The sequence below is a fragment of the Lathamus discolor genome, chromosome 8, assembly GCF_037157495.1.
Source record: "Lathamus discolor isolate bLatDis1 chromosome 8, bLatDis1.hap1, whole genome shotgun sequence".
Classification (NCBI taxonomy): domain Eukaryota; kingdom Metazoa; phylum Chordata; class Aves; order Psittaciformes; family Psittacidae; genus Lathamus; species Lathamus discolor.
The window spans coordinates 21,407,954-21,428,260 of NC_088891.1; the positions used below are offsets into that span (position 1 = coordinate 21,407,954).

Here is a 20,307-nt window from a genome sequence, read left to right on the forward strand (position 1 = left end):
GCGGCCCCTTCTCCCCAGCACATCTATTTCGGAGAGCGCAGAGCAGGCGGAGCCGCGTGAATCACCCGGGGCTCGACGGGATTAAAAATAAACCCAGGCGCTGGAGAGGAGCAGCGAGAGCGTGGCGGGGGGGATGCGGAGACCCCCGCGGGTGCCCACCCCGGGCACCGAACCCCTCCAGCGGGTGCTGCTGGGGCGTGCGTGCGCGTGCCTGCGCGTAGAGACTCGCACGTGGGTGCTTGCGAGCACGTGCGTTCGTGTACCTGCTTGCACACACGTGCAGATGCAGCACAGGCGGGCGGCACGGGCACGGAGCTGCACGTGTCTGTGCACGCTCTTGTGTGTGCTCATGAGCACTCCTGCAACCACGCGTGCACGCCTGCAGCGCGTGCATGTGCCTGCACACGCATGTGCCCGCGCACCCTTGAGCATGCATGCGTGTGCGCATGCACTTACACAACATGCGTGGGCTTGTAGAGACCTGCGCAAGCTCGCACACATGTGCTTGCTCATGCTTGCATGCACAAACCCAGGCTCACACGTGCTGGCACATGCCTGCACACGCATGCCAGCATGCTGAGGAAGCCACCCCCCCCCCCGCCCCCCAGCCCTGCTGCTGCTGTGGGAGTAATTAATTAACAACCATGCCAGGTGTTAAAGCCGTTCGGTCTAATTACAGATGTTTCGGGGTGACACAGGGTACATTGAGGCAAAAAAACGCAACAAAGGGCCAAAATAGTCCCTTTTTGGCTTGTTTGGGGTGTTTAACTCCTGCCCAAGGTGGGTGTTAACTCTGGAACCTACTGAGGGCCGCGGGGGGTGACGGCAGGAGGCAGCTCGGCCTCTTGGCCAGCCCCGCTTCGGGTGGCGGGGGGTGATGGGGATGACGGGGTGTGACGGGGGGGTGACGGGGTGTGACGAGGGTGACGGGGGGTGACGGGGTGTGACGTGGGGTGTGACGGAAGCTGGAGCGCGGTGGGGCAGAAGGGGCTGGGGTCGGCCCGGCAGGGGGCAGTAGTAGGCGGAGCCGGGGTCCCCCGCGCTGCCGCCGGCCTCCCCTCTCCTGATTGGCCGCCGCTGCCTCATTATGCTAATGACCTGCGTCTCGCCGGGGCCAGCCTGCTGACGTCACCAGCCCGCTGGTTGGGGTTGGGGGGGGGGGGCAGTGCCGGGAGCGGAGAGGCCCGGGCCGAGCCGAGCGGTTCCGAGCGGTTCCGAACGGCGCCGAGCGGGGCGGGGCGGGGCGGGGCGGGGCGGCGGGCGCCTCCCGCAGCGGCGGCGGCGGCGGCGGCGGCGGAGCGGGCCATGGCCGCGGCGGGCAGCGGCGTGGCGGCGGCGGCGGAGGCGGGCGCGGCGTTCAGCACCGCGAACAGCGGCCGGGTGAACGGGCTGAGCCGCCCGCCCGGCGCCATCGCCATGAAGGATCACGACGCCATCAAGCTCTTCGTGGGGCAGATCCCGCGTAACCTGGAGGAGAGCGACCTCAAGCCGCTCTTCGAGGAGTTCGGCCGCATCTACGAGCTCACCGTGCTCAAGGACCGCTTCACCGGCATGCACAAAGGTACGGGGGGCTCCGAGCCCGCCGGCGGGGCGCGACCGGGGCGGGGGGGGGGGACACCCGGAGGGGGCTCCCCTCGGGCAGGACGCCCTGATGTGGGGCACCCGCGATCTGAGTGCCCCCGAGATGGGGCGCCCTGGTATGGGATGTCCCAGAGGCGGGGGTACCCATGAGGGGATGCACCTCTGAGGGGGGACACGTCTGAGGTGGAGCACCTGCATAGGGAGCACCCTTGAAGTGGAGTTAGCCTCAGTCTGGAGGTACCCCCGAAGGTGGGGGTACCCCTGACATGAGGGTACCCCTGAGCCGGGGGCGCGCTGCAGGTGGAGGTGTGCTGGAGGTGGGGTACCCTGGTACGGGGTACCCCTGAGGTGGAGGCGCTCGTATGACTCACCCTGGTATGAGGCACCCCCGAGGTGAAGGTACCCCTGAGGTGGGGACACTCAGGTGTGGGGCATCCCGGTTTGTGAGCCCCCTAAGTCTGGGGTACCCCTGAGGCAGAAGGCACCCACGTAAGGTGGGGATGGGGACACCTGCCCCAGGCGGGGGCACCCACCCGGGGTTTGGGTCCCTACCTGGGGTTGGGAGCTTCCGTCTGGCTTGGGGACACCCCTAGGGTAAGAGCACCCCAGGGCTACAGCACCCCAGTGGAGTTTAGGACATGTGCTTGGGTTGGGGACACCTGTCTGGCATCGGGACACCCATTTGGGATACAGGCACCCACTGCGGATGGGAGCACCCATTTGGGATACAGGCACCCACTGTGGATGGGGGCACCCATTTGGGATACAGGCACCCAGTGCGGATGGGAGCACCCATTTGGGATACAGGCACCCACTGCGAATGGGAGCACCCATTTGGGATACAGGCACCCACTGTGGATGGGGGCACCCATTTGGGATACAGGCACCCACTGCAGATGGGGGCACACATTTGGGATACAGGCACCCATGCGGATGGAGGCACCTATTTGGGATACAGGCACCCACTGCAGATGGTGGCACCGATTTGGGATACTGGCACCTGCTGCAGATGGGGGCACCCATTTAGATACAGGCACCCACTGCGGATGGGGCCACCCATTTGGGATACAGGCACCCACTGTGGATGGGAGCACCCATTTGGGATACAGGCACCCACTGCGAATGGGGGCACCCATTTGGGATACAGGCACCCACTGCGGATGGAGGCACCTATTTAGGATACAGGCACCCACTGCAGATGGGGGCACCGATTTGGGATACCGACACCCACTGTGGATGGGGGCACCCATTTGGGATACAGGCACCCACTGCGGATGGGGGCACCCATTTGGGTTACAGGCACCCACTGCGGATGGGGGCACCCATTTGGGATACAGGCACCCACTTTGGATGGGGGCACCCATCTGGGATACAGGCATCCACTGCGAATGGGGGCACCCATTTGGGATACAGGCACCCACTGCGGATGGAGGCACCCATTTGGGATACAGGCACCCACTGCGGATGGAGGCACCCATTTGGGATACAGGCACCCACTGTGGATGGAGGCACCCATTTGGGATACAGGCACCCACTGCGGATGGGGGCACCCATTTGGGATACAGGCACCCACTACGGATGGAGGCACCAGGCCTCTGAGAGCCGGCAGGACCAGTGCTGCCCGGCTGGCACCTGGCACAGGGAGCAGAGCCCCGGAGCAGAGGCGTGCTGAGGGGCTCATGTGTGCACTGCTGAGGTCCCTATGGAACCCCCACCCCTAAGGCAGGGTCTGTGGCACTGGAGCAGGGTCAGGGCACCCTGGGTGTCACCCGGACGGGATCCTCCTCACCCTGTCACCGAGCCCCATGCATCACCGGGACTTCCTGGGAAGCTGGCACTTGGTGCCTGTGGGTGCTGCGCTCGGCCATGGGGCAGCCGCCTGGACCACGCCGTTCTCACCTCCGCGCCCTCCAGAATGTCCCCGGGTGTTCCCGAACTGCCCGTGTGCCACAGACAACGGGATTCACACCCGGCCAGGCCTCCTCCAGCCCGGGCTTCAACTGCTGCGGCCCAGACGCACGCTTGAGCTGCGGATGTTCCTCTTGTTTGAACGCCATCCTTCCCCCCGGAGAGCCTCGGGAGCGCGACCGCTCCGGCCCCAGCGCTTCCAACTCCTGCGGAACGCCTGGGCACCATCCACGTTGCTGCCTGTAGGGGAAACGGGGAAGAAAACGAAGGCATAAAGAGCGGCGAGGAGGAAGCCAACATGATTACGGATGGTAAACACTGGAAATGGCACCGGGGCTGACGCGAGCTGCTGCGCTGACCTCCCCTTTCCACCGGCAGTGGGGTAATGTTTAACCAGGGGCATCTCTCCTTGCTCCCCGCCAGGGTTGATGTCCCCAGCACCCTGAGGCAGGCGAGGGACCCTGTCCCTTGGTGTCCCCCCGCACCACTGTCGTGCTCCCTCCCCTCCCAGGCACGCTGATTGTACTTATTAAGAGTTATTAATACTTAATCAGCTGGCGGATTTAATTGTGCCAATATTAAAAATGCATCAATGTCAATTTTATTCATTAAATATTTACTTTGTTGAAGGGAAACTGTTTTGCTGCTGTTTTAATATCACTTTCAGGCACTTTTGGATGTGACCCCAGCAAACTGGGGGGGGAGCCCTCAGGGAGGGAACAGTGTGCTGGTGGCACAGAGACCGGGATGCTCCCGCAGGGATGGAGAGCCGGAGGGGAGAGGACCGGACCCGGTCCCCAGGGCTTGCTCGTCGCCAGCTCTGGGCGAACGAGTGGCGTGGCAGCGTGAGTCAGCGTGGGGAAACCTCACCCCGGGCGTATTCCTGGTTCCCAAAGCGCCAGGATGTCGGAGGAGCCGTGCCTCGTCCCCAGGAGGATGCTCGGAGCTGGGAGCAGCGCGGCGCCCAGCCGGGATGCGTGGCCTCCCCGGACGCCTGGAGATCCATCCACTTCCCAGAGGCTTCGGCTGCAGCTTCCCTCAGAGCGCTGCTGCTGCCCCTGCCCTGCTCCTTCCTTCATCCCACTGCTCCAGCTCCCATCCTGTTTCGGGGCTGAGCTCTGGCCCTGCTGCTGGTCATGCCCCCTTGGGTGCCAGGGTGCCACGGTGCCAGGGTGCTGAATGTGGTGGTGCTGGGTACCAGGGTGCCACAGTGCTGGGGTGCTGGGTGCCAGGGTGCTGGACATAACAGTGCTGGGTGCCAGGGTGCTATGGTGCTGGACATGACGGTGCTGAGGTGCTGGGTGCCAGGGTGCCACAGTGCTGGATATGACAGTGCCACGATGCTGGGGTGCTGGGTGTCACAGTCCTGGTGTGTGTGGTGCTAGGTGTCAGAGTCCCAGGGTGCTGGATGCCACAGTGCCGCGGTGCCGGGGTAGGAGGGTGCAGGTGCCAGGGTGCTGGGTGCCCCAGTGCCCCATTTCTGTGCCTGGGGCTGTGCATCAGGACCAGGCCGGACACTGACCCTGTCTCCCGGTCTCCACAGGCTGTGCCTTCCTCACCTACTGCGCCCGCGACTCGGCCCTGAAGGCGCAGAGCGCCCTGCACGAGCAGAAGACGCTGCCGGGGGTGAGTGACACCGGGGTGAGCTGGGGCAGGGTGCGGGGATGGGGACCCGGACCCGGGGTGCCGGAGCAGGAGCCGCTTCCAGCAGCCGCAAACCGAGGCATCGATTTTGCTGGCTCCCGCGTGTGCTGCGCTTTCTGCGGGCTCCGACCTCCCGAGCTTAACAAAGTGAAAATAAATATTTAATTATTCGCCTAAATAAAAATCAATAGGGCCGCTGCTTGGCTGGGAAAGCGCCGGGCCCCGGGAATATCCATCCCTGCCTCGGGAGCGCAGAGCTGACGGAGCAGGACGAGGTTCATGTCCTGAGCCGCGCTCTCGCCAATGGTTTAGTGCATCAGTAGGTTTAAGGTTTAACAGCCCACTTTGGCACCCTAAAGGAGGTGCAGGTTGAGGCACTGCCTGCGGGCACAGGGCTGGGACTTGCCTTCATCCCTTCTCATCGCACGCTCTGTGTGTGTACACGCGCGTGCGAGGTGTATGGCGACTGTAGCTGCTCACTTCTCACCCTGCACCCCTGGTACGCGGGGTGAGCACAGGGGTGCACGTGTGAGTAGGTGCTTGCAGGTGGGTGTGTGGGCACGTGCCCATGTCGGGGACATGCCTGTGCACACCCCTCTGTGCAGGTGTGCATGCAGCGGTGTGGGGTGTGCATCCGCCGGGGTGCACAGCCGCAGCAAGTGTGCACACCCCTGTGCTCGTTGTGCTCTCACCCCTGTGCCTATGCACATTGCTGTAGCTGTGCCCCCCCGTGCTTGTGCACACACACCTGCATGCTCGTGCACACCTCCTCTGCACACCCCTCTGTGCTTGTGCACACCCCTCTATGCTTGTGCACACCTCTCTCTGGTTCTGTTTACACCCCTGTGTGCTTGTACATGCACCCCTGGGCTTATGCACACCCCCTGTAGCTGTGTACGCCTTCCGTGTTCGTGCTTATACCCACATGTGCCTGTGCACACCACTTTACAGTTGTGCACTCCCATGTATCTGTGCACACCCCTCTGTGCTCGTACACCCCCCCCGTGCTCGTGCGCTCTCTCTGCTTCTGCGCACTGGTGTGTGCTCCTCCTCACACCCCTGTGCCTGTGCACAACCCCATGTGCTTGTGCACACCTGCCTGGACTTGTCCACATTCTCTTATACTTCCGCACACCCCTCCCTGATTGTGCATAGCTGTGTGTGCCTGTGAACACTTCCATGCAGTGGTGACAGCCATGTATGCTTGTACTCACACCTGTACTTGTGCTCCTACCCCTGTACCTGTGCTCACACTGTACCTGTGATCACCTGTACGTGTGCTCCCACACATGTACCTGTGCTCACGCTGTACCTGTACTCACACTATAGCTGTGCTCATACCCCTGTTCCTGTGCTCATACCCCTGTACTTGTGCTCACACCCCTGTACCTGCGTTTACACCCCTGTACCTGTGCTCATACCCCTGTACCTCTGCTCATGCTGCACCTGTGCTCACCCTGTACCTCTGCTCGCATCCCTGTACCTCTGCTCACGCTGTACCTCTGCTCACGCTGTACCTGTGCTCACCCTGTACCTCTGCTCACGCTGTACCTGTGCTCACCCTGTACCTCTGCTCACGCTGTACCTGTGCTCACCCTGTAGCTGTGCTCACCTGTACCTGTGCTCACCCTGTACATCTGCTCGCATCCCTGTACCTCTGCTCACGCTGTACCTCTGCTCACGCTGTACCTGTGCTCACCCTGTACCTCTGCTCACGCTGTACCTGTGCTCACCCTGTAGCTGTGCTCACCTGTACCTGTGCTCACGCTGTACCTCTGCTCACGCTGTACCTGTGCTCACCCTGTACCTCTGCTCACCCTGTAGCTGTGCTCACCCTGTAGCTGTGCTCACCTGTACCTGTGCTCACGCTGTACCTCTGCTCACGCTGTACCTCTGCTCACCCTGTACCTCTGCTCACGCTGTACCTGTGCTCACCTGTACCTGTGCTCACGCTGTACCTCTGCTCACCCTGTACCTCTGCTCACCCTGTACCTCTGCTCACGCTGTACCTGTGCTCACCTGTACCTGTGCTCACGCTGTACCTCTGCTCACGCTGCACCTGTGCTCACCCTGTAGCTGTGCTCACCTGTACCTGTGCTCACGCTGTACCTCTGCTCACGCTGTACCTGTGCTCACCCTGTACCTCTGCTCACGCTGTACCTGTGCTCACCCTGTAGCTGTGCTCACCTGTACCTGTGCTCACGCTGTACCTCTGCTCACGCTGTACCTGTGCTCACCCTGTACCTCTGCTCACGCTGTACCTGTGCTCACCTGTACCTGTGCTCACGCTGTACCTCTGCTCACCCTGTACCTCTGCTCACGCTGTACCTGTGCTCACCTGTACCTGTGCTCACGCTGCACCTGTGCTCACCCTGTACCTCTGCTCACGCTGTACCTCTGCTCACCTGTACCTGTGCTCACCCTGTACCTCTGCTCACGCTGTACCTGTGCTCACCTGTACTTGTGCTCACCTGTACCTGTGCTCGTGTCCCCGGGTGTACCCCACTTCGGATAAGCCCCGCCCCTGGCGCGTCTTTGGGGCGTGTCCATGCTAGGAGGGGGCGTGTCCCTATCGAAGCCCCTCCCCTCGGCTCGGCTCGGCCCGGCTCGATTCGGCTCGGCTCGGCGGGGCTGCGGCCGCCCCTCCTCCCGCTCCTCCTCCCGCGCGCCGCTGCGCGAGCCGAGCCGAATCGGGCCGGACCGAGCCGAGCCGAGCCGAGCCGAATCGAGACCCCTCGCCGGGTCCGGCCGGCCCGAGCCGAACCGAGCCGAGCCGAGCCGAGCCGAGCCGAGCCGGCCCGGGCCGAGCCGGGCCGGGCCGGGCCATGCAGCTGCCGCAGGTGCCGGCGCCCGGGCCGCGGCCGCCCGTGCTGTGGGTGCCCGCCGGGTCCAAGATCCTCTGCATCGAGGTAGGGCCCCGCCTTTGTCTCCGCCGGCTCGGCCCGGGGTCTGCACCCGCGGGTGCTCGCAGGCGGGCAGGGGTGCGGGAGCCGGTGCGGGCGGTGGATGTGCTGCCGGGGATGGGGTGTTGGCCGGGGGATGGGGTGTGTGAGTGCGGGGGATGGTGAGGAGCGAGCGTCTGCGCCCGGGGATGAGCTGCCTGTGTTGGCAGGGCGGTTGTTGGTGATGAGGGTGTATTTGCACGCAGGGATGAGGGTTGTGTGTGTTGCTGTATCTGCATCCAGGGATGGAGAGGGTGTTGGCAGCGGGGTGTTGGTGAAGGGGGTGTATCTGCACGCAGAGGTGCTCTGTGTGTGAGTGTGGGTGTTGGTGAGGAGGGTGTATCTGCACCCGGGAACGGTGTGCGGTGGGGGTGGTGGTGAGCAGGGTGTATTTGCAGGCGGGGATGGAGTGTGTGCATGCCTGTGTTGGTGAAGAGGGTACATCTGCACCCAGGGATGGGCTTGTTTGTGTGTTGGCTGGAGGGTGTATTTTTCCACCGGGTGTTGTGTGTGTGGTTGCAGGTGTGCAAAGGGATGCGCTCGGGGGGGTGTTGCACCCACACGTGGTGCAGGGCTGCGTGCGTGCATCGGCAGGGGCACAGTTTTGCCCTGGGGTGTGCACAAGAGCGGTTGCACCCAGGGATGGTGAGTGTGCGAGCGTGCCAGCGGCTCTGTGTGTGTGTGTTGGCGGGTGCTGAGCGTGTCTCTGCACCCCGCGACTGTGCGCGCGGTGACGGGCTGTGGGTGTGCATGGGCCTGGAGGCGGCAGTGCTGGGGGGGTGTGCACGTGCGTGTGCGCGCACGCTGGGTGTGAGCGGGAGCACGTGTGTGCACGCGGGTGTTGCTGGGCGCCCGCATTGTGCACGGGGCTCAGGTGTATGCGGATGGGTTGTGGGTGCTGCAGGGGGGTGTCCAGCACCGGGTGTCCACAGTGCTGCCGGGGACCCGCTGTGGGTCCCACTGCTGCAGTGGGGAAACTGAGGCAAGGGGCGTTGTGTTCCTGCCTGGCACGGGGGGGTGTGTCTGTGGTTGTGCGGGACCCACAGCTGCAGGAAGGGTGCTGTGGGTGTTAGGTGGGGGTGCGGGTGCTCATGAGGACTCGGGGTGTGCGGTGTAGGGGTGTTGCGTGTGGGTGTACCCAGGGCTGGCCTGGGGCGGGTGTGTGGCTGCACGTGGGTGAACAGCGGTGCTAGGGCTGGTGTACACTGTGTGTGGGGCTGTGTGGGTGCAAGGTGCGGGTGTACTGTGATGCAGGGGGTGCTGAGGCAAGCGTGCCACTGTGGGTGGGTGTGCGTGGAGGTTGCATGTGCTGTGCGTGGCGCTGCGGTTGTGCTCAGGGCTGTGCAGGAGTGGGAGTGCGGCTGTAGGGGGTGTGTGGTTGTGCGTGGGGGTGTGCTGGGATGGTTGTGCGCCTGTGCAGGGTTGTGCAGTGGTGCGACTGTCCCCAGCCTCGCTGTGCCCTCTCGCTGTGAGTGCACCCCCAGGACTACGGCAGGGTGTTCCCATGATGGCCGGCTGTTCCTGTGGTGGGAGGTTGCCTGTACCCAAGCGCCTGTCTCCCTGCACTGGGTGTTGGCTGCCTGGAGGTCCTCAGGGTGATGCAGACACCAGCCTCCCGCAGGCGCCCGCTGCTCCAGCATCACCCGGCACCTCCACCTCGGCTCACTCGGATGCGCAGTGGCCTCACGGGTCCACCGGCTGTTGGGTGCAAGGAGGAGGGTGACCCCAAGGAAGGAGCTCTACCCCCTGCCCAGGCTGATGGGAGGCTCCGAATTGGGGTGGGGGACAGTGACAGTGCCCAAGCAGTCAGGAGGTGGTTCAGCAACCAATGGTGACCCCCTTGGCTGTTGCACTGTGGTGGTGTGGCCATGGGGTGCCATAGCTGGGGCTCTGCGGGGCACCCACAGATGCTGCTGGGTGCTGGGACACTCCAGACAGGATCTCCAGTGACAGTGGGTGCATCGGCATGTCCCTGGGGTGTGTGAGGATGGGGGGGAAAAATGGGTGAGCATTGGGGGTTGGATGTGAGTGCTGTGGGGTGGGAAGGTGAGTGGTGGGGAGATGGGGATGAATGGGCAGGTGTGAGGGTGCTACGGGGGCGGATGGATGGATGGATGGATGGATGGATGGATGGATGGATGGATGGGTGTTGGGGGTATGGGTGGGTGCTATGGTGGTAGATGGGTGTTATGGTGACGGGTGTTGGGGGATGAATGGGTGAATCTCGGGGGAAGATGGGTGGATGGGTGATTGTGGGTGTCAGGGAGGGGTGAGTGGATGAAGGGATGGATGGATGGGTAGGCGGGTGGGTGTCAGGGGGTGGACGGATGGGTGTCAGGAGCAGGGGGAGATGGCTGGGTGGTTGGTTGGGTGCCAGGAGCAGGATGGAGGCCTGTTGGGCAGTGGTGGGTGACTGTGTGGGTACAGGGGTGCTGTGGGGACAGCTGGAGAGGTGGGCACCGTCCCCCTGTACCCAGTAGGGGTCTGGGTGCCCACCTCATCTGCCTGTGCCGTGGGAGCTGGCGCTGGGGGCACTGAGCACGCTGGGTGGGAACGGGGTGATGCTGGGGGTACCAAACCCCTTTTTGCGGTGTCCCCAGGCCGGGGCTGTTCGTCCCGGCGCGGTGCAGGGCCCTGGGGAAGGTGAGCTGGTCCCTGAGGTCTGACATTTATAAACATCAGCCGCTCCCGGAGAATCAATACAGTTTAATAACCGGCGAGCGGAGACGGGAGACACATCAAAATGACACTCTGCGGCTCCCTAAATGTTATTCTAAATCATCCTCGCTGCCTTTATTGCATTAAGCACACAGCAGCAGGCCTGGAAATATATTCCATCGGAGGCCATGCACTGGGAAATGAGACTGGTGGGTCAGCGGATGGGGGCAGCTCCCCCCCCCCCCCCCCCAAAACTGGGGTTCTGTCCTCCCGGCCGCAGCAGGGACGTGGGGACAGGGGGACGCTGGTTCTGCTGTCACAGCCTCCTGGCTTTGGGGTGAGCCCCGTTGCAGGGGATGGGGTGGATGCCTGAGGGGCGGGTGACACGAGGGCAGCCGGGTGGCCCCGTGTCCCTCGGTGGCTCCTGGGGACTCGGTCCCCTCCCTGGACCATCCCTGCCTCTGCGCTGACATTTCTCCCTGCGTTTCCCTGGAGACGAGACGGTTGCTGTGGAAACCTCCCTCCTCCTCTTCCTTATCCATCCTCTTCCTCACCCTGGGATGGGAGGGGGGCCCTGGTGCTGCCCTCACCAGCCCCTACATTTGTTGCCCCCTCCGTGGGTGCATAGGGGGACCCCGGGGTGGGGGTACCCACCCGCGTGCGTGCCTGAGCCGGGTACGTGTGCGCACACACCCGCCCCGTCATGCGTGACATCCTGCCGTTGCCGTGACGACCCCATCGAGCACATGGCTCTGGCTCTGCAGCATCGCGGGGGAAGCACGCTTGTTGCCATAGAAACGGCCGTAATTGTAGCGTTTTTCAGCTAAAAGAAGGGGAAAAAAAGGAGGGGGAGAGAGGAGGAGAAATGGCTCGGCGGGGCAGCGGGCCAGGGGTGTGCCTGGCGTGTCCTGCCGCACACGCGTGTCACACGCGCGGGTCCGCACGGCGGTGACGCACGGTGGGAGGCCGGCCCTGGGTGGGATGAGGCCCGGGCCCGCGCTGGTGGCGGTGCTGCCAGGCTGGCCGGGTGCTGCTGCTGCCTCTGCAGTCCTTTGCAGTCGAGGAAAGCGGGCAGGCGGCCAAGGCTGGCACCAGCGGCCCGCGGGCGCCTGCGGCACCGGGTGCCCATCCTCGGGTGCCCATCCCCAGGGCCGCAGCATCGCCCTGTGCCCCTGGCACCCCCGGTGCCCTGCGCCCGCGAGCCCTGGCTCTGTTCTTGCAGGTCCCTTCCTTGCTCCCTGTGCCAGGCTGGGGCCAAATCCTGCTGTTCCCCATGGAAAGGGCTGGGGAGGGGGGCACGGCACCACCACTGACCGCCCGCTCCCGCTTGTGTGTTGCAGATGAACCGCCCCATCCAGGTGAAGCCGGCCGACAGCGAGGGCCGAGGAGGTAGGTCCTCCCTTCCCCGGCTGCCCAGCGTAGACAGGGGGTCAGGGCCACCAGGGGCGTGACAGGGAGTACGATGGCAGCATGGAGGCTGCCGTGGGGAGGTTTCTTTGCAGAGAAACCCCCAAAGGAGCTGCCTGTGCTGGTGGCATCCGAATGAATGAGATCTCGGCTCTCCCTGCCTGCCCAGCTGGAGAGAACATCCTGACGTCATGCCAGGGACATCCTGACGTCATGCCAGGGACATCCTGATGTCATACCATGAGTATCCCGACACCTGACAGCCCCTTCGCCTATCAAACAGCCCAGTTACCCGCCTGCAGCTGACTGTGGGGACCCTGCAGAGCTGGGGTGCAGGAAGGAGTCGGACACACATGGCCTGAGCCCCTCTCAAACGGAAGCTGCCACCTCCCTCCCCCCGGTTCTCCATGGGGCTGGGCTGCTTCCAGGCTGAGTCAATCACCTGGGCAAACCTGCAGGAATTGGATCCAGCCCCCCGGCGTTACTGGTGCCAAGGGCTGCGGGCATCGGGGTGCTTGCGTGGGGCCGCCGGCCGTGGTGGGGGACAGCCGGGATAGATGTCCCCCCGTTAAAACCACGCTATTGAGCGCACCACGAGCTGGTCCCAGCACATCCCAGAGGGACCTGGCGGGTAAATTGCCCACTTACCGAGTGTAATTGGTGAAGGAGTAAAGATGGATGGGGCCGTCTGGGCGCCCGGCTCCGGCCCCCTCGCCTGGGCAGCAGCGCTCCCCCCGGGGCCCTGGTTTGTGTTTAAGCGGGCAGCACGGGAGCCCTGTTCCCTGAGCCGGTGCCGTAGCGGGCGGAGCAGTAACTGCCTGCGGCCGGTATTTATTTCCCTGCTGGCCGGGCTGCTGGCGGGGCGCCTGATTCTCTTTGTCAAAGGCCATAAGCGTGCGGCCGCAGCCGCCGATAACCGCGAAGCTCTCGTCACTCGCTCTGCCTGCCCCGGGGCCGGGTTATCTGTGCGCGCTGGGCACAGCCCGCGCCCGCGGGCTCTCCTGCCGGGCGATCGCAGCGGGGCGATCGCTGCTGGCTTCGCCGCTCTCTTTGTTTCCCGGCCACGGCCGTGCTGTGCCCCAGCGCCGGGCCCTCGGGTGCCTCCTTCCCGGCGCCAGCCCTCGGCTGCCGGGGAGGTTTTCCCCGCCGGAGCCGGGTGCGCGATGGAGGTGCCAAACCCCGCGCCCTGGCTGCTGCATCGGCGGCGCCGGCGTTACCCGGCGCTGCCTGCGTCCCAACGGGCTGGGTTTGGCTTTTAGAAGACAGGAAGCTCTTTGTGGGCATGCTGGGGAAGCAGCAGAGCGAGGACGACGTCCGGCGCCTCTTCGAGCCCTTCGGCCAGATTGAGGAGTGCACCATCCTGCGGGGGCCCGACGGGGCCAGCAAAGGTGGGCAGTGGGGTGAGCACGGTGCGGGGAGCACAGAGTGGGGAGCACAGAGGGGGGAGCACAGGGGTGAGCACAGTGGGGTGAGCACGGTGCGGGGAGCACAGAGGGGGGAGCACAGAGCGGGGAGCACAGAGGGGGGAGCACAGAGCGGGGAGCACAGTGGGGTGAGCACAGTGCGGGGAGCACAGAGCGGGGAGCACAGAGGGGGGAGCGCAGTGGGGTGAGCACAGAGGGGATGAGCAGGCAGCCCCGGCTCCTGCAGCACCCGAGTCCAACCTCTGCCATGTCCTCTCTCTGCCTTTAGGTTGTGCCTTTGTGAAGTACGGCAGCCACGCCGAGGCACAGGCTGCCATCAACAGCCTGCACGGCAGCCAAACCATGCCGGTAAGTGCGGGCTCTCACCCTGCCCTGTTCGACCCCGTGCTGCCTGCATAATCCAATCACTAGCTCATTTGAGCCTCTGTCTAATTGGATCAAAATCCTACAGGCCAGCAGTTTGTTGGCCAGATCACCCCGAGGTTCATCCTTGCCCGGGCACTGGGGATGGTGCTCAGGGCTAATTCCCTCCCCGCTGCAGGAAGGGGCTGTTTAATTAACGCCACAGGTCAAAACTGTGAATGAGGAGGGGAAAAGGGAACGGAGGTCAGGGAGCCGCCGGCAGGAGCTCCGGCTATAATTAAACCTCGCATCGATCGCTGGTCGCTGCTGCCAAGGCGGCAGCATCCCGAGGGCTGAGGATGCTGCAGCCGCTGCGAGCCGGCGGGTCCCTCCTGGAGCGGGGGCACATCCCAGGGGCATCGCCGGGGTCCTGCCGTCAGCCCCATCTTGCCCCCATCCCAGGGAGCCTCCTCCAGCCTCGTGGTGAAGTTTGCGGACACGGACAAGGAGAGGACCCTGCGACGGATGCATCAGATGGCCGGGCAGCTGGGCATCTTCAACCCCATGACCATCCAGTTCGGTGCCTACGGGGCCTACACGCAAGCGGTAGGAGCTGGGGCTGGCCGGGACCTGGGGGTTTTGGGGAGTCCCGTGGCTGGTGGTGTGGGTTGTGCCTGCGGAAGCCTGCATGGGATTGTATCGGTGCCAGTGAATGCAGATGCCCATCAGGGTTGGTGCTTCCCTATTTGTGGGCACCACAGAGGGTTTCACCCCCTCGGGTGAGGATGGAGGGGGCAGGGGTCCCATGTATCACCTTTTCCAGCGTCGCCTGTCCCCGGGTCCAGCGGCGGGCGGCATCCATCCCTCATGTCCGGGTGCACAGATGGAGATGCTGATTTATCCTCCCTGCTCCCCCTTCTCTCTGCCTCTCTCTTTCCCCTTTCCCCCCCTTTCTTCCCTTAAGATCATGCAGCAGCAGGCAGCCCTCATGGCGGCTGCGCAGGGCACCTGCCTCAACCCCATGGCTGCCATCGCGGCCGCCCAGATGCAGCAGATGGCCGCCTTCAACGTCAGCGGGCTGGTGGCCGCTCCCCTCACCCCCTCTTCAGGTAGAACCCCCCCATGTGCCCCCCATCCCGCCCAGCGCCCCTGTGGGGTGTCCCTGACCGCTCCGTGCCGCAGGTACGAGCACTCCCCCCGGCATCAGCACGGCGCCGGTGCCCAGCATCGCCACGCCGATCGGCGTCAACGGCTTCAGCCCGCTGCCGCCGCAGACCAACGGGCAGCCCGCCTCGGAGACCATCTACACCAACGGCATCCACCCCTACCCAGGTAGGGTACCCAGGTACCCCCCCACAGCCACCCCTACCCAGGTAGGGTACCCAGGTACCCCCCCACAGCCACCCCTACCCAGGTAGGGTACCCAGGTACCCCCCCGCAGCCACCCCTACCCAGGTAGGGTACCCAGGTACCCCCCCGCAGCCACCCCTACCCAGGTAGGGTACCCAGGTACCCCCTCCAGCCACCCCTACCCAGGTAGGGTACCCAGGTACCCCCTCGCAGCCGCTCGGCTCCCGCTGCGCTGCGCACCCCAGGCAGGCGCTGGGGGACCCCAGCTCTGCGCCCGTGCCCCCCGGAACCCTCCCTCGGCATCGCTGCCTCTCCTCTCGGCTCCTATGGAGCGGCAGGAGCAGCTCTGCCCCCCCGCGGCCGTGCTCGGCCCGGAGCCTTCTCCTATGGGATGCGTTCGTCTGTGGGCTCCTCCGGCTGATTCTCTCTTCCTTCTCCTTTTCTCTTCCCAGCTCAAAGCCCCACGGTGGCAGATCCCCTCCAGCAAGCCTACGCAGGCATGCAGCACTATGCAGGTCTCAAGCTTTGCTTTGCTTTCTTCCCTCTCTCCCCTCATCTGCTCCTCACCCTTATTTCGGGGGGGCAGACGTCACCTTGGGGTTGACCCCCAGCATTGGTGCAGTGTGCTTGGGCACAGATTAATGCAGGGAGCACCGGGTGCCGTACCCCGGCGGGAGCTGTGGGGCAGCGAGGGGGTGCTGCTGGCACAGAATTCCATCCCCTCATTCCCACAACACGGATGTGCTCCCAGCACGGCCCCCCGTGCGGGTTCTGGGGGAGGAAAGTGAGGTTTGCTGCCCATGGGGGAGAGCTGGCGGCGGTACCCGGAGAGGGGGCAAGGTTTGGGCGGTGATGGAGAGCTGGCTCCATGCCGGATCCTGCTGCTGGCGGCAGCCATGGAGGCACCAAGATATCGGAGATGTTCATCGTGTGGCCGAACCTGCTGGCCAGGGCGATGGGCTGCGGGAAGAAGGGAGTCAAAGCATCCTGTGGAAGTGCGTCGGGCCCGGCAGCCGTTTCTTTAGGAGCGCTACCGGCAACATTGAGATTTTCCACAGAAAATCAAGTTTGGAGCCCGAATTGTTGGGTTTTTCCAACCAAAAGTGCCGGCTTTCCTCGGCCTTGAGGCCATGTTACTGCTGCCGCCACTGTCCCCCCCCGGAGAGCCATTCCCGCGTCCCTGCCGTGCCGGGGGGCCGGGGCCGTGCTGGGCTGGCAAGGGCAGAGCCTCGCCCCCGGGGCAGCAGGGGCAGCTCCATCGCGGGCGGCCGCGGGGACACCGCTGTTGCCGGCCCGGCGCAGCGCTGGGCGGGCGCCGGGGCCTCAGCTCCGCGTTTCTCTTGCAGCAGCGTACCCCACCGCTTACGCGCCCATCAGCCAGGCCTTCCCCCAGCAGGCGCCCATCATCCCGCAGCAGCAGCGAGAAGGTGAGGAGCTGTGGGGGCACCCGCGGTGGGGCCGGTTGGTGGCTCCTGCCCCCCGCCGGTGCCCCGCGCCTGACGTGTGCCTGTGCCTTGTGTGTCACCAGGTCCCGAGGGCTGTAACCTGTTCATTTATCACCTGCCCCAGGAGTTCGGGGACGCCGAGCTCACGCAGATGTTTTTGCCTTTCGGCAACGTCATCTCTGCCAAAGTCTTTGTAGACCGTGCCACCAACCAGAGTAAATGCTTTGGTAAGCCCCGGTGCGCGGCTCTCCTTGATGTCCCCAGCTCCGGGGTCTGGGTCAGCATCCCAGATCGGAGGTCCAGCTCTCTCCAACATCCCAGCTCCCCCTGGGCTCCAGCTTGGAGGTCCCGCTCTCCCTCACGTCCCAGCTCAGGGGTCTGGCTGTCTCCAATGTCTCCTCGCTGGAGTCCAGCTCTCCGCAGCATCCCCATCTCAGGGGTCGCCCTCTCCCCATGGATCCACCTCTCCATGAATTCCAGCTCTGGGGTCTGTCTGTCCCCAGCATCCCAGCTCGGGCGGCACTGGCAGCCCACGGTGGCTGGGGCAGTGTGTCCGTCTTGGGGCCGCCGGGCATTTTCATGTCCCACACTGTGCCAGGACAGGACTGGCCCCCCCGCTGCCCCCTCTCCTGCTGTGCCCCGTGTCCCCAGCCCAGTGCCCCCTCCTGCCGGGGAGGGTTGGTCACCGCGTGCTCTGCTCATGTGGCCAAGCGTCACCGCTGCCACCAGCCTGCTCTGGCCTGCAGACCTGCCACGCTGGTGTCCTGTGCACCGTGTCAGTCCAGTGTCCTTGGAGGCCCCATCGCCTGGGTGTGCTGCGAGCCCACACATCCCGTCCTGGTGTCCCCATGGACCTGCTCACCTCGGTGTGCCGGTAGCCCCCGACACCGATAGACCCTCTCGTACCAGTGACCCCGCAGGCCCCATCACCTTGGTATCCCCAAGGGCCACTGCAGTGTTCTGTGTCCCTTCTGCTGGTGTCCCCACAGAGTCTGTCAGCTCCACGCCCTGGCAGACCTTGGTGTCCCCAGAGATGCCATCAGCCCGGTTCCCTGCCGTGTGGGGCTGCGCTGCTACCCCGCGGTCCCCTCTCGCAGCACCACCCAGGCTGGGGCTGCCTGCCGGGTTTCATCACCTCGGTTAAGTGTGGGTGTTTTTGGTGACAAACCTGTCCTTTGCCCCCAGGTTTCGTCAGTTTTGACAATCCGACGAGCGCTCAGGCAGCCATTCAGGCCATGAACGGCTTCCAGATCGGCATGAAGAGGCTAAAAGTCCAGCTAAAGCGGCCGAAAGATGCCAACAGACCCTACTGACCCCTGCTCAGCCTGGCCCTGCGGAGAGGTGAGGGGGATTGGGGGCCTGCTGTGCCCCAGGGGACCCGGCCGTGGGGCTCCACTCGTCCTGTGTTCCCTCCCAGGGTGTCCTTGGGGTCTCTGCGCCCAGGACCATGCGCATGCGTTTGAGTGGGGTTTGTGTCCCCATCCCTGTCCCCATCCCTGTCCCCATCCCTGTCCCCGTCCCTATCCCCATCCCTGTCCCCATCCCTCCTCTCCATGCGGGGGCACCGGCTGAGGCTCTGTCGCTATTTTGCAGGTTGGGTGTCCCGGGGTGTCTGACGACTTTCCCCTTCCCCAAGTGCAGTATCCAAACCCGTAACTCTCTTTCTTTGCAACACACCCCGGAGGAGGCGGAGGAGGAGGAGATGGAGGAGCAGCGAAGAAGAGAGCCATTCTGGTCGTAGCTTTTCTTTCCTTTTTTGATTACTTTTACCCCAAACTGGTCTTGTTTGTTACTGAACGGGAACACGAGCGAGGAGGACGAGGAAGGAGGAGAGCGACGCGGCTCCGGGGCTGAGGTTCGCCGCCGGCCGCGTGCCGGGACTCAACGCCTCCGTCGCCGGGAGGCGGGCGGAGGGCAGCCGGGATCCGCTTTGTGGCTGGTGGTTTTTCAAGCACTCACTTGCTGCTACCGATTTCCCAGGAGAAACGAGGAAAAGAGGCTCCAAATGGATTCTTAAACCAAAGCCGGTGGGACGGGACCAGCCTCGGGCGCTTCACCTGGAGGATGCTTGGTTGGAAAAGGAAAAAGGAAAAGGGCAAGATTTGCTTTTTCCCCACGTCAGGGGGAGGAGAAAAGAAAAGGATCAAAGTATGTTGGACTTATAGAAGATATATATAAATAAGTATATATATATATATATCCCACGGAGCGGGGCAGCGGGACACGCGCTTCCCCTGCTTGTCACTGGCACAGGGACATAGGATTACTTGTTTCAGAGTCATATCATTCCTTAGAGTTTAGGGACCAAAGGACTATTGCTTTTTTTAAATATATCTATAAATAAATTAATTTAAAAAAAATTAAAACAAAACACACAGAAAAAAGAAAAAAGAGAAGAAACAAAAAAAAAAGGGGGGGGGGGAGGGGACGAAAAACAAAACACAACATAGAAATTGAGGGGGTAAAAACACCTCGGGTGGGATCTGCTGCGGGCGGCCCCCGAGGGTCGGGGGGCTCGTGGCGGGGAGGGGGGGCTGCGGGATGGGGAGGGTCTGGGGGCTGCGGTGGCTCCCGCAGGGAGCGGAGCTGGTCGGACCCCTCGCTCGCCTGCGGGAGGGGGCGAAGCGCTGCGGTTCTTTGGTGGCTTCGGGGGGGGGGGGGGGGGTTTGGGGGGGTTTCAGGCTTTTTTTTTCAGCCAAAAACAAAACGAAGCAACAACAAAACCGAGAAAAGTGTGAGGTTTCGGCAAACGCAGTGCAGTGAAATAAACTTATTTTGTCAAAGTCGGCACCTGGGCTGGTTCTTTGGAGCAGTTGCCGCCGGGTCCCACCCCCCAAATCCCCCCGCGAAGGCACCAGCAGGGCCGAAGCATCCACCGGGAGTTTGGGAGAGGAGCGTGGGCTTCTCGCTTGCTTTTTCCCAGGAATTCCCATTTTCCAGAGGAATCCCCATGGTTTCGCCGTTCTTTCCAAGTGATGGGAGAGCTGCTGGAGGACGCACGGCCCGCGGGATGTCCCTTCATGGGAAAGGGGCTTCATTTATTTATTTAAGGGGTAAAAGCCCCCAAACGGCACAAATCGCAGCAAAACACGGATGGAGCGGGTGGTGAGGGGCCGGGTGGTGCCACATCCCCCAGCTTTGGGTGTGCTCTGGGGCCAGTGAGTGGTGGCGGGCACTGGAGTCCCTCTGTCACCCCCCAGGGGCAGGGGACACTGCGGAGGTGCCACCGGCTGCCCCCGGCAGTGGGACGAGCGCGCTGGGTCTCAGCCGGTGCCTGAACCTGAACCAGGAGGTTTCCGAGGTTGGTTCCTGCCCTCCTGCACCAGCCCCAGCCGGACCCAACGCCGCAGCACAGCGAGGGCCGCTCCGGGCTTTGGTGCTCTCAGCCCCCAGACCCTGTGGTGCTCCCAGGATGATCCCGTAGGAGCTGCTCCCAGCCCAAGGGGAACCTCTGCCACCCTCGGTGTGGTCCCACGTCCCCGGTGTGGGCCCGTCCCGGAGGCACAGTCCCTTCTCCGTGGCGTGGTCCCTGCTCCGCAGCACAACCCCTTTGCCATGGTGTGAGGGCAGCACAATTCCCTCCCTGAAGTCCCAACCCTCTCCCAA

The 20,307-nt window shown here is 63.9% G+C and overlaps 1 protein-coding gene across 3 annotated transcripts; it reads left to right on the forward strand.

The window, feature by feature from the left end:
- Positions 1-1,305: 1,305 nt before the first annotated feature.
- CELF6 (CUGBP Elav-like family member 6) lies at positions 1,306-19,089 on the forward strand. 3 transcript variants are annotated; one of them, XM_065688116.1, is made up of 13 exons: positions 1,306-1,561; positions 5,033-5,115; positions 12,074-12,122; positions 13,400-13,528; positions 13,833-13,912; positions 14,369-14,512; positions 14,871-15,015; positions 15,089-15,238; positions 15,709-15,771; positions 16,603-16,683; positions 16,785-16,928; positions 17,887-18,042; positions 18,295-19,089. In XM_065688116.1, the coding sequence occupies exons 1-12, from the start codon at positions 1,306-1,308 to the stop codon at positions 18,012-18,014; spliced, it is 1,452 nt and encodes a 483-aa protein (XP_065544188.1). In that variant the 3' UTR covers positions 18,015-18,042; positions 18,295-19,089. The 3 variants fall into 3 exon arrangements, with proteins under 3 accessions (XP_065544188.1, XP_065544189.1, XP_065544190.1); XM_065688117.1 differs by lacking the exon at positions 15,709-15,771 and having other exon boundaries at positions 1,337-1,561; XM_065688118.1 differs by lacking the exons at positions 1,306-1,561; positions 5,033-5,115 and adding an exon at positions 7,938-8,042.
- Positions 19,090-20,307: the final 1,218 nt, after the last annotated feature.

Coding starts and splice junctions, on each gene's coding strand:
- CELF6 (XM_065688116.1), top strand. CDS start 1,306: ATGGCCGCGGCGGGCAGCGGCGTGGCGGCGGCGGCGGAGGCGGGCGCG. Junction 1,562..5,032: donor CTTCACCGGCATGCACAAAG/GTACGGGGGGCT, acceptor CGGTCTCCACAG/GCTGTGCCTTCCTCACCTAC. Junction 16,684..16,784: donor CCCGCAGCAGCAGCGAGAAG/GTGAGGAGCTGT, acceptor GTGTGTCACCAG/GTCCCGAGGGCTGTAACCTG.